The 13,816-nt window shown below is 39.1% G+C and overlaps 1 protein-coding gene across 3 annotated transcripts in view; it reads left to right on the top strand.

Moving 5' to 3' along the window:
- The first annotated feature begins 4,344 nt into the window (after positions 1-4,344).
- Positions 4,345-13,816, top strand: part of GRM3 (glutamate receptor, metabotropic 3) — a 228,507-nt gene continuing 219,035 nt past the window's right edge. For all 3 annotated transcript variants that reach the window (XM_011927678.1, XM_011927677.1, XM_011927676.1), the window contains exon 1: positions 4,345-5,352. In XM_011927678.1, the coding sequence (XP_011783068.1) occupies positions 5,253-5,352 (100 nt within the window). In that variant the 5' untranslated portion in view covers positions 4,345-5,252. The remainder of the gene's footprint in view (positions 5,353-13,816) is intronic.

The following is a 13,816-nucleotide window of genomic DNA, read 5'->3' as shown; positions in this document are numbered from 1 at the left end:
AGAAAATGCTACAGACTCAAGTAAAATCAGGTCTAAGGCAGAGTAATAATTAAAACTCCAACATCCACCTGAGCTAACACTTCTCCCCTCACCCAGCCTTGGAAGGCAGCCGGACGGCAGCCTGCAGAAGGACCTGGCTGGCAGGCTCTTCTTTCTGCCCAGCCAGGTTCCTCATCCTCATCCTCCCTCCACCTTAATCAGCAGCTGGAACTTTTGATCTCTCTGAATTGAAGAGGTCAGAGATAGAAGGTATAAGGAGACATGAAAAATCTTATTTATCTAGCACTGATCTAGCATTCCATTTTCCTGGGCTTTGCAGGTGTTCAAAGTTGACTTTCCTGATCCCAATTTTCTCAGTTCTTTGAAGACCCTCAGGTTCTGGGGATCTCTCACTGCAGACTCTGACCTGATTCTGGCAAGGCATTCATGACTGGCCACTGACTACCCTATCCAAAGCCTCTGGTTGTCTGCACTTCCCCTTCAGCCTTCTCCTACCACCCTTTATGTGAATTATAAAAAGGTGACACCTCCAGATTGATGAAGTATAGACAGGTGCCCTCCCACCATGTTGATACAGCCCTACAGCCCTATGCACGAGCCTGGGCAAGCAGCTCCTTCTCACCTCTCAGCCAAGAGCCTTTGTGCAGACCACAACCTACAAGGTGACATTACCACAGCCCTGTGCCCTTCACAGACTGTCTACTGGAATCACAGATTCTCCACCAAGTACTTCTGTGTAGGGGCTAAGAAAACACATCTCCTGCTCTGTGCTCACTCTACCCACATAGAGTATACAGGAAACCCATCCTTTTTGCCTGACATACAGGGAAGTGCAATTACTTGCCCTATTTTATTTTAATTCTCTGAAAGACAGATTCAGACACAGTGTTTTACATTTCTCTGCTGTGAAGCAGTTCACTACATCACCCTAACTCCAACGGAACATAGCAATGGTTTTCCTATAGCAGCAGCAGGCTTCATTAGAGTTGAAACAAGGAGAAAGTACACAAACCCTAACCCTGGGCTTGCATATTTAAAAGAACACCAAAAACTCTCTATGTTTTTATTCCCTACCTTTCTCAGCTTCTTAGATTTTAACTGTCTTATATTCCACGTGAATTAGGGATACTCCACTCGAATCCAGCACAACAGGGGGTGTGACAACTCTCACTTTGGAATATGGAGTAATTGTCTCCTCTTTGCATGGAAGCTTCAGTCAAAATCAAGATTAGAATACATTTATTTTGATATAGTGAAACAGTAATTAAAATGAGAATTTACAGATGCTCTAAGGAGAAACATATTTTTGAAAGAAGTTGAAAAGTGAATGAGGGATGCTTATTAGCAAATTAAAGAGAATTTTAATATTATATATTTACGAGGACATATGTATTGTAAGTCCCCAGAATAGATCAGTCAATCCTATTCTTTAAAAAATCATACAGAGGAATTTACAGTCACAGGGCAGATGAAGCAAGTAAAGGCCGAAGCAAGAGGTATGGCCAGATGACTAGAAGGTTTAGGTAGCCAAATAATTTAACGACCGAACCAGACACTTTGAGAAATAAAATGAAGACTGTGAATACATTCAGACAACAGATGCAAACCAGAATTGTTCTGCATGAACTGGATGCCTGATCACCCTATGTGAGCAAAATAACAGTTCATTCCTGACTGATAGTAGAAACCAACAATGAAATTGATCTCTGAAGCAAACTGGAGGTTTTCTTCAAAGAGAATGCTAGTGAGAGTCAACTATGGATCAGAATGGGGACATGGAAGCCATTTTATTTGTAATTAATGATGACAGTACTTTCATTTTCAACGTTTATTCTGGATGAAAGATGGGACACTTTACAGGCCATATTTAATTGTTTTTGGTTTTTGTTTGAGGTGCAGTTTCACTCTTGTTGCCCAGGCTGGAGTGCAGTGGTGTGATCTCGGCTCACTGCAACCTCTGCCTCCAGGGTTCAAGTGATTCTCCTGCCTTGGACTCCCTAATAGCTGGGATTACAGGCATCTGCCACATGCTCGGCTAATTTTTTGTATTTTTAATAGAGAGGGGGTTTCACCATGTTTGCCAGGCTGGTCCCAACTTCCTGGCTTCAGGTGATCCACCCACCTCAGCTTCCCAAATTGTTGGGATTACATGCATGAGACACTTCACCCAGCCTACAGGCCATATTTTAAAAATCACTATAAAGAAATCCAAGTGTTAATGATAAAGGGTCCTAAGAAAAAATATGATTTAGTCAAACAAATATAGATAAATTAGTGAAGTTTAGACAAACTAATACAAATATGAACTACAAGGGTGATCCAGATGACCAAATACATGTGTCTCACTTGAAAAATATTTGACAAACTTGCTACATCAGATGTAATTAAGAGAAGGAACTAGGATTGTTTAGAAATGGAGCCCAGCTAGAATACTTGGGGAGGGTGTGAAGAGAGAGAGAATGTAATCTCTTAATTGACATGTTATTTAGTCAGAGGTTTTTATTTAGACCTATCTCTTGAGGCTTTTAAAAGTAACTCAAACACACACACACACACACACGCACCCCAACAAATAAACATTAAAAGCTAATCTATATTCCCAATCAATGATGAATTTAAACAGTGAAGACTAATTGCTTTCAATTAAATATGCTCAACAATTAAAATACCATCAGTTAAGTATTATATAAACCAAGGATTTATAATAGTAACTAATATTTATATGCTGCTTACATGGATTTACTACTCCTCAAAATAATTCTGAGGTATGACCAATTGTTATTCCCATTTTACAGATGATGAAACTGAGATGTAAGGAGGTTAAGAAACTTGCCCAAGTTCACACAGTTAGGAAGTGATGAAAATTTAGGATTCACATTGAGGTAATCTGTTTCTACCAGGCTGAGCAGTCCTTTCCTTCATTTCTTTGTGTGTATGGCATAGTGTGGGAGAGGAAACAAGTGTCTCATCAGGCCATATCTGATAACAGGTTGATAATTTGCCTCAGCATTTCAGCCTCTACTCACCACAAGCCTTAGTTAACAGCTAGATACAGACTATGGAGATGCAGTTTATCAGTACTTTCATTTGTGCAAACATTAGCTACTTTAGTGTGTGTGAGACAAAAACAACAGCTCTCTTCTGCTTCTCTCAATCCCAGCTAATTCTGATAAGGTCATGGAAGTGCAAAATGATGTCTTCTGGAACGTTCTGAAAGAGACCAAAATCTACCCACACAGCTTCATAAGGATCTGAAGCCCTGCAGTGTATAAATCTTTATCTTCCTCATGTTCACGTAATTGCCACTTGATATACAGTTGTCTATTGGGCAGACATTGTTAAAATTAAATATATTCTTAAAATTAAAATTAAATTCCTATAAAGATCTTCTGGTGAACAATACATGCTAGAAAATACTAATGAAACACAAAGAAGAGGAATTATGCTTGTATGTGGTCAATGCTATTCCATTCCAGAAAGAATAATGTTGAAAGGGGGGCTTCTAAATTTTTAGCATTTTACTATATAATAACACTTTAATTTTTAATATATTCAAATTTCTGGATTTAGTGCAGTTCACAATGAAATATATATATATAAGCACATGTGTCTTTTAAATATTGCTATCCCTCTAAGAGAATCAGTAGGTAAAACTATTTCTGTAGTTTAAAAGTTCTGGCTAGGTTACAAAAACAGCAATTGTTAAACAACTCAACATTAAACATTAAATATTAAAGACTAAATGTAGCATTTAAAGCATTACATTTAATTGTGTCTGGCTTCATATAATTCAGTCCTTGGTTAATACAAAGTTAGTATATTAAAGTACAAAAATTAATGAAGTTTCAATTTGGAAATTAAACAGTGTGTGTTTCTAGACATAGAGAGACGCCTGGAATTTTACCTTTAGGATTTTATCTGTAGCTTGCAGCCTATTAAAGCTATTTCCACGTGCCTTTTTCTCTTTTGTGCCTACGTCATCCATTTAAGGTTCCTATTTATTTATTTAATTTTAAGAAGAAAGAAGAGGTTCCGTAGGAAACATTGACTGTATCTGACAACCATAGTAGGACTAGAGAAGGACTAATGAGGGGGTGCTGGGGGTAGCTTTAAGAAGGCGAGGTGGTAGCACAAAAGGATAAGAAGATAATTCAGCAGTCCCCTATAATCTTATTCCACCCAAGAAATTTGGGAGAATGCGAAAAAGCAGCAGCCCAGCATTCCTGGATGGGCGTGGCTTCTCTCCAGGGGCTGTCCAATCGAATTCCTTCAGAGGAAGATTGATAAGGGTTGCTAGGAAACAGGAGCGTCTCCCTCCCGCCTGACCGAGAGATTGTTCTGCACAAACCCTCTCCAGGGGCTCGCAGTGTGTAGCTGAGTCGCGAGTAGGGCTGAGCTGCGCACCGACCTCCCTGGCTCTCACACTCCCTTTCTGTTCCCGCTCTCCTAGTCCCCTCTGGCATGCGGTCAGCCCCCTGCCCAGGGACCACAGGACAGTTCTTCTAAGGACTGTCTGTTAGCCCCTACTCGCCTGAAAGCCAAGCGCTCTAGCAGAGCTTTAAAGTTGGAGCCGCCACCCTCCCTACCTCCCCATGCCCCTTCACCCCACTCGGAAATTCACCGACCTTTGCATGCACTGCCTAAGGACTTCAGAGTGAGGCAAAGCAGTCGGCAAAGCTACCCTGGCTTTTCATATAAAAATCCTCTCGTCTAGGTACCCTGGCTCACTGAAGACTCCGCAGATATACCCTTATAAAAGGAGGGTGGATGGGGGAGAGTGGGGGAGGGGGAGAGGGAAAAGAAGAATGAGAGAGGGAGGAAAGAATGAAAAGGAGAGGATGCCAGGAGGTCCGTGCTTCTGCCGAGAGTCCCAAATAGATGCGACTGCTTCAGCCTGGTCAAGGTGAAGGAAAGTTGCTTCCGCGCCTAGGAAGTGGGTTTGTCTGATAAGAGGAGGAGGGGACTCGGCTGGGAAGTGCTCCCCTCCCCTTCGCGGAAGACCACTGGGTCCCCCCTTTCCCCAACCTCTTCCATCTCTTCTACTCCACCCCTCCGTTTTCCCACTCCCCACTGACTCGAATGCCTGGATGCTCTGCCACCGGGCAGTGGTCCAGCGTGCAGCCGGGAGGGGGCGGGGGCAGGGGGCACTGTGACAGGAAGCTGCGCGCACAAGTTGGCCATTTCGAGGGCAAAATAAGTTCTCCCTTGGAATTGGAAAGGACAAAGCCAGCAAGCTACCTCTTTTGTGTCGGATGAGGAGGACCAACCATGAGCCAGAGCCCGGGTGCAGGCTCACCGCCGCCGCTGCCACCACGGTCAGCTCCAGTTCCTGCCAGGAGTTGTCGGTGCGAGGTAAGGGGCCAGAGGAGGACGTGCCCCTCTGGAGGGCGCCCAGCCAGGGCGCGGATGCTCGGGTGCCGCGTGGGGCAGGCGCAGCCGGGAAAGTTGAGGCAGAGCACGGACCAGTCCCTACAGTCCTGCCTGGAGTGGGAAGGGTGTAGGGCAGAGGCGATGTGGGTGTGCATGAGTGAGAGTCTGTGTGTGTGCACCCACGTCTGTGTCTGGGAGGAGGGAGATTTCAGGGCATAGATCTGTGGCCAGGGTGCGAGAGGCGAAGGGACGAAATAGCACTGGCAGACCCCCAGAGAGACCAGTCTCATCAGCTAACCACCTCCATCTCAGCTCTGGGCTCAGAATTTGTTTCTGTTTGGGGGCTCCCTAAGGCTTTGTGCACAGGAATCCGTGCGATGACTGGCTGACATACGGGCGGTTTCATGTGGGTGTGGAGGTTGCCGGCAGAGGTGGGCAACGGTCAGCAGGACCTGGTCCATGCAGCCCGGATAAGCTCCGAAGCCGAAGGCTGCCAGAGGTTTGCCCTCCCGGGAGCATGGTTGGAAAGGAGCCTTAACTAGCTGCCCTTTGCTCCTTTTGACTTGAGTGAAAAATCGAAAAGCCAAACAGGGAGCATATCTTTTCATCAGTCCTGTTCCATTTTCTTATCTGACAGTGAGATAACTCAGAGAGGGCGGGAGATTTGCGATCCAAAAATAGACTAGGTGATATATCCAATAAGCTTGTTTCTTAAGGATTTCATTTAAATTTCTTTCTAGTTATTCCTTGGGTTATCAAAGGTGGACAATTCTCAAAGGTATAACACTTTCAGGTAAACATATTAAGGAAGCATTCTCCCACTTTAAGTATTTTAGATATTGTAAATTTTAAAAAACAAATAAAACTGTGCACCTCTAAAGATCTTTGGTTAAGGACTCAACTAATTTGCTTATAAAATATTTCTACTATTATTTGAATAGTAATAGATGTGTTTTGGGTCTATATGTAGGTACATATTGTAATATTCAAAGTTGAAGTTAATGTGAGTTGAGGTAGGTGTGAGTTAAGTACCAACAATAGTTCCTTAGAGTTTCTTTCCTTGAATTTCTTAGAACTGTCCAGCAGAGCTACAATATGTTTCTTTGTGGTGGGTGGAGGGGAGGTTGGGGGGTGGAGCCTGCTTTGGTTTATCTGATCACACATTTTAAGATTCTTCTCTGAATTCTAATTGTTTGCAGAAGTATATTCAATATAGGCATTACTAAAATAATCTACATTGCCACTATGCTAAACTATGGATAACAGTTCCTACCAAAGATGCTTAGGACACTCTAATGAATAATTATGATTCTATATTCCTATGTACCTTGTTTCTAAAAACAGCCCAAGAGAATTTGAATATATTTGGAAGCTATTGTACACCAGAAATTATTGTAATATTTTTCCTTTCACAATGGGTAGATTTTAAATATAAAATCTTTTATATTTACAAAGATTTCTCACACCTGTAGACTTCAGCTGTCCATCCTATTGGGTTTTGATCACCCAGCAGTAGTACATAGATATTTTGAATAAATATGCCCAAAGGCTATCTTATGTTCAGAGTAACACAGAAGCTCAGGATGGAAAATGAGGAAAGGAAGTCTTGAAACCTATACTTTAACAAATAAAACAATGAAATTCCAGAATATCTACCTTTATTAGATGAAAAAGAATATGGCAATAATACCTTTTAGCATTGAAACCCCACCTGCTCCTAGATATTATATATTTAGGTGTAAAACTGTAGTTTTATGAGTTAGGCTCTTACCAATGAAATATGAAACCTAAATCATAGAAAATCATGCCAGTACAATGAATAGGCCACACTTTGGAGTTTGAAGGACACAGATACCTTTCTATTTATTTAAATTGAATGGTATTTTTCAAACTTCAGGAATATATGATCAGTAACAAAATGTGTGGAAAGCCACACAAAAAATATTATAAATAACTAAAATATACTCTGTGACCCACTCATTTTTGTACAATGGGCTTTTTAAAAAGTTGTGGTGTACATGTGAAAAGGAGTATAAATCACATGATATACCCCACAATTACACATGCCAAAATGATGAGCTCACCTTGGATTTTATGTCACTGCAATTAAAATTGCTAAGTTGAATAAATGCAACTATAACATAAAATTAATTGATCTTTATGTTTAAGTTGAAATTAATATTTGTATTTAATAAAATAATGGGGATAATTGTCAAAAGGTCACTGCTTCACTTCTCTGTGACAGGTTGTTAGCTGGAATCACACAAGTGAAGATGGTCTTATTTTGAAAGACTCTCAGCAATAACATTTTTACAACCTCCCTGGGTACATTTTCCTCATTTTTATTTCATGTAAAACTATCTTTTTTTTTTTTCAAATAAAACCGTTGTCTTTCTTGTCCATTCTTCTAATAGTGATCAGTCACAAAATGAAACATGATGTTTTTCCAGGATACTAGCTACCTCCTGCCAAAATGTAGCACATTGGCTTGGGGGTGAATTTTCCATTTGTTTTCCAGCACTAAACATCTCAATATTCCACTAAACAAAAGAAATGAAAATTAATACCTAATCACTATTGTAAAACAAGGAGGGCAGGATTCAGTTACGCACATTGGAATGTGGCCAAAGTTCCAGCGTGAGACTTGTTTTCTCCAGGAGTAATTCTCAAAAACAAGAAGTACGTGTTTACTCACAGTTGTCTCATTTTGCTATTTTAAACTGAGTTTATTGTGCATTCTCACATCTTTTGAGACGCCACTAAAGGGATCCAATACTGTATTAGATGAATTTGTTGAAATTGCTCCCGAGAAGGAGCATAAAATGATAGAAGATTATCTACCAAGTCTGAACACATAAAATGAGTATCATCATAGTAATCACTGAGACGGCAAAAACGATTAGCTCATACCCCTCCTTCTACTTCTAATGTAGGCTTGGTCTCCATAGCCTACTCTATTTTGGAGTACTTCAGTCCAGTCTGACTTTAAATGGATCACATAATGACTTCTTCCAGAGTCTTTGAAAGACTATTTCACAGTCTAATGGTTCTCTCTATTAAGAACTTTGTTGTGATATTCAGCTTAATTTTCCCCTGATTCTATTTTATCCTGTTACTTAATTCCTATTATAAGCCTTCTGGACTAGTTCATCCTCTTGTTTGATTCAGATTCTTCCTCAGACATTTCTCTGAGACTTATAAAATACAAAAGCTTCACATAGTTACAGTAGAGAACACAAAGATGGCAATTCTATTTCCAGACATCTTTGCTAAATGTTTAAGACATTTTTTACACACTTACATATGTGTATAACTATGTTCCTAATAATTTACTAATGCAAGAGTTAAGAAATTACCTTCTCTGACATTAATGACCTATGTGAATATTAAGGTGATACCTTCTGAGTAATTTCTATGTGGATGCACATTATAAGACATTTACATTGCAAATTTGTTTGCAACAGAACCCTGTCAACGCCCACACTACAAGGGAATTTTGTGACATGCTGGTCCGATGCTCCACTGAACCCCAGAAGCTATTGTCATGTAAATTCCACTATTGAAATGAAACTGATTTCCATAATTAATAGAATGTGCTAGGAATGTAATAGTGTACATAGTTTAGATGTGTATGTTAACACAACATAGTAATTCTGTTAGAATTGGCAATAGCCCCTTTATACTGAAACAATCTGAAAAACCCAGTAGAATTAAGGCCAAATTATTCACCATGCTGCATTATGAAAAGTAAGCTTACATCATGCATATATCAATGTGGAATGTATTTCGATATATATGGAGGTACCATATGTGAAGGTTACTTTAAAAATAGTAAAGCCTAAAAAAAAACACATAAAAAAACAGGTTTTCACTTTGTTCACTTAAAATCTTGTTCCAAGACATCCGTGTGTAGGCTTCTTTAGGATTCTTAAGCAAATATCTTGGTAGACTCACCATCCCACTCAATTGTTTCTCCAAGTTCCAGGCATTGAAATACAAGTTCTGCTAGACAGTAGAGGAGTAAATGATATAAATCAGGAAATAAGTTCCTAGGTTACACTTAGCAAGTCAAGAAAGTATAAAACTAAGAGGGAGGTGAATCAGCATCTAAAAACACCATTTAGTGCTGTCTTTCTTACTGCTTGTTGAGCTTTCAATGGTATATAGAAACACTCGTGTGGATTAGGTTAAAGAATTAATGAGGAGACAACTTTCTAAAACTTAATATATTTTTAAACAAATAAAATTAGACTGCATGAAATAAATAATTTTTAAACAAGTACTCTCCCTCCTGAGGTCCCAAAGTACTTTTATAGTGCTATTCATCACATAGTGGTGAGCAACCTCAAAATGATTTTCCTTAGAAACAAAAGGAAAATCAATTTTCTTGGTATAGAAAATGTAGGCCATTAATATACCTATAGCTTCTCTCTGGAACAGCAAGGCATCCAAAGAATCTGTGCCTACACAGAATAAATATTTCCTCATCAAATTGAGCTATCTTTTTATGGAACTGGAAATTGTACACTGTACTTTAAGGAGAGAAATAAACTTGGAAAACATTCTGATATAATCCACGTAGGCATAGATTAAGGCACCAGTTTGAAAATAAAGCTATATATAGAGAAGGCACCTCCACAAAAAGCCCAAAGTAACTCTGATCTTTAATTCCTTATCAGATTTACTACACTACTTCACTATCATTGACTGTACAACTACACACACACACACACACATTTTCGCAAATTCAGTTGAAAGGGTACAGGTATCTAAACAGATAAATAATTCAAAACCATGATGCTAGATACATAGTTTGAAAAAACTTAACAACTTATATATGCAGCATGGGAATATTCAAAGTATAAAATTTGAGAAGATTCCTCTAAGAAAGAATCTACCATCAGAAAGAAAAGGTAGCTAATAGGGAAACAATTAGTCAATAAATACTTATTAAGTACCTATTTTGACCAAAACAAAATATAGGACATGCAGTGGGAACACAAAAAAAATGTTCTCAAAGTTTCACAAACGTGTAAAGTTGAGAGTGCTGCAAAAATCAAACTTGAAATTTTTGAGAAAATGTTACCAGAATTATCAACCAAATGAAACAGTCTGTTCCTTCATTTAACAGATGCATTCATATTTAAGATTTTAAATGTATGTATATATTTTGATGCCTTGTGCAGACAGTGTTGTATGCTGTGAGGTGACAAAACTAATAATATATCAATATAATAGATGATAATTATTAACCAACTACTCTGTGCTAAGAACTCTGCTATACAAGAACTCTGTGATGTAGGTACTGGGATCCTTATTTTATACAGAAGAGGCGATGGAGGCCCAGCAAGATAAAGTAACTTGCCCAAGTTCAGGTAGTTAACAAGTCTGTAACTGGAATTCAAAACTTACTTTCTTATTCTAAGCTCTATTTTCTTTACTACCAATATTGCCTCACAATTTTATTTATTTTTATTTATTTATTTATTTTACCAGGCTTCATTGCATTCAACAAGTATTTTCTGAGCTCCAAGTAGAGGGACATGCTTTGGTAAGGAAGGCAAACAATAATCAATGAAAAGGAGTCTAGAATAGAATTCCCCAGGCTCGAGATCTTTCTCCACTCCAGACACTGTCCCTTCTGAGAGGCAGAAACATGCAAATGGAAGAAATAAACTAAAACATTATTTATAATTGACTAGGACTAAAGACAAAATTTTAAAATAGAAAAGTCTATGAAGATTATAGATTAACAAGCTGAGAAATAAACACCAGATCTGAAAATGTGAAGAAAATATATTTCTTGGAGTCTGATTTCAATGACCATTATCATCTGTAAAATTTAATACAGTGGCAAGAATATAGTCTCACAAAAAGCCAGGATAGAGGTGAAAAGGATTTCAGCTGAGGCTAAAATGCTGCTGTTACTCTCCTCTTACAACCTACCTACTTCCCACCAGGAAAACAAGCTGTTAAAAAGGTTTCGTAGTCTAGTAAAATTTTCAAATTTCTTTACCCTGCTGAAGTAGTAATGGTTCATCTTTATGTTAGAAAACTCTCAGCATTTTATACATTGGGATATTTATCTATAATATATACTACAGCATGAAACTGGAAGGAATCAGGAATTATGAATTTTAAACACACTAAGAATAGGAGATGCAAAGTGACCTGCTGGAGATTCCAAAGACTCAGTTTGTAGTGCTGCTCCAGGAAAACCCACATCTCATTATTCTCTGACCTCAGTGCCTTCCCACAGACAGGAAACCTGCTGTCTTAATTGCATGAACTTACACTTCTTTTCACACAAGCAAAGGGCTGAAACAAGTCTTTCCTTGAGGGTCTTTCTCTGATTTGTGATATGTGCTGGAGTAATTAATGGACATAAAAAAGGAACAGATATCACAGATCTGCCCCTCCATCTGGTGGAGCCTGTTTCTTTTGATTGTTAACACATAGCAGATAGATTATTAGTAATATTTGCTTAACAGTTTCAAAGAACCATGTGTTGTGAATACAACATAATGGAAACTGCTTTTACAAAATATGTCAGAATACATGCCAATCTGAGAGATGGCACTACAAGGTCAAAAACAGTTGGAATTTATATCTGCCTCAAGGAGAAAATGATACTAGAGAATATAATTAACTTTCATGTTTTGGAACATCTTGTTTTTCCTGAAAAAGCAGACCCTCTACATGCTGATGCATTAATCCCAGTGATTTCTGTGGAATCCACATCTATGGACTGCTAACCAGTCCATACTATGTTGGTCATTAGGACACTGGTAGCCAGACCGTACCTAACTTCAAAATTGATTAGTAGGCAAGACATGAACTTAGATATCTAACAAATCTCTTCCATAGATTTTGTTCAAGACCTCCCCTTGGAAAAAATGTTTTGAGGAATGCCAAAAGTCCCACTTCCCCCAACCCCCAAAATATATTTTTCACTACCTTTCTTTGTTCATAAAATATTCCAAATTTTAAACTGAAGTATTTCATCCAAGAAGTACTAAAGAACATATATTTCTAGAACCACATAGTGTACTAACCCTCCAACACATTCTGAATTTATAGGCTCATTTTTCAGAAAAGATAACTTTACCAGTTTGGTAGGGAGTAGGCAAAATGAACCATTAACTTATTGAATTTTTACCTACTTCATGACTTTGTCGAAGACAAGCCCTTCCTTGGCTATGATTTCCTAAACACTCATAATGCAGTAATTTGAAAGGAAACAAGCCTTCTCTGTAGTTGTTGAACAAATGAAGCCCTGCTAGGAAAAAGATCGAAGTATTAGAGTGCTCACCCTCTCTTTTTTTTTTCTTCAAAGGTCCTAAATTTGTGGTTGTTGCTATGTGATATAACAAGACAGGAAGGAGGCTGATAATTTGTTTTTTGGGTTTTTTGTTGCTGTTGTTCTTTTTTTGAGATGGAGTCTAGCTCTGTTGCCCAGGCTGGAGTGCAGTGACACAATCTCAGCTCACTGCAACCTCCGCCTCTCGGATTCAAGCGATTTTCCTGCCTCAGCCTCCCAAGTAGCTGGGATTACAGGTACCTGCCACCATGCTCAGCTAATTTTTATATTTTTAGTAGAGACGGGGTCTAGCTCTGTTGCCCAGGCTGGAGTGCAGTGACACAATCTCAGCTCACTGCAACCTCCGCCTCTCGGATTCAAGCGATTTTCCTGCCTCAGCCTCCCAAGTAGCTGGGATTACAGGTACCTGCCACCATGCTCAGCTAATTTTTATATTTTTAGTAGAGACGGGGTTTCACCACGTTGGCCAGGCTAGTCTCGAACTCCTGACCTCATGATCCTCCCGCCTCAGCCTCGAAAAATGCTGGGATTACAAGTGTGAACAATGGCGCCTGGCCAGAAGCTGATAATTTTAGGTCTGCTTCTTATATGGAAAAGGCTGGAACGTTTGAAGTATGAAAGGGTAAGAAAATTGAAGAATAAAGAATAGTTAACCTCTCCCTTTCCTTTACACTCTCTCATGCATTGAACAACAACAAAAATCATCTACTTACCTCTGCTGTAAATAGTGTGTGAAATTATTGCCCAAAGAGCCTGCTTAGAATCACTTTGAAGTTTACTTAAAATGAAAAATGTTGGGACACATGCATCCCAGGCTAATTGAAACAAATACCATATAGATTGAAGTTTTGGAATCGGCATACTAAATAAACTTCTGATTATTCTTGGTATTTGAGAAACATTGTTGTCTTAGTCTGCTCAGACTGCTATAACGAAATACCATAGACCGGGTAGCTTAAACAACAAACATTCATTTTTCACAGTTGCGGATGTTGTGAAGTCCATGATTAAGATGCCAGCAGATTCAGTTCCTGGTGCAAGTCCTCTCCCCAGGCCTCTTTTTGCTCTGTGCTCCCACAGCTGGGAGGAAGACAAGATGCTCTGGGCTCTCCTCCTCCTCTTAGA

This window comes from Colobus angolensis, unplaced genomic scaffold (assembly GCF_000951035.1).
Source record: "Colobus angolensis palliatus isolate OR3802 unplaced genomic scaffold, Cang.pa_1.0 Scaffold74, whole genome shotgun sequence".
Lineage (NCBI taxonomy): Eukaryota > Metazoa > Chordata > Mammalia > Primates > Cercopithecidae > Colobus > Colobus angolensis.
The sequence above is the reverse complement of the archived record's forward strand: the minus strand, read 5'-3'. Positions and strand labels throughout refer to the sequence as shown.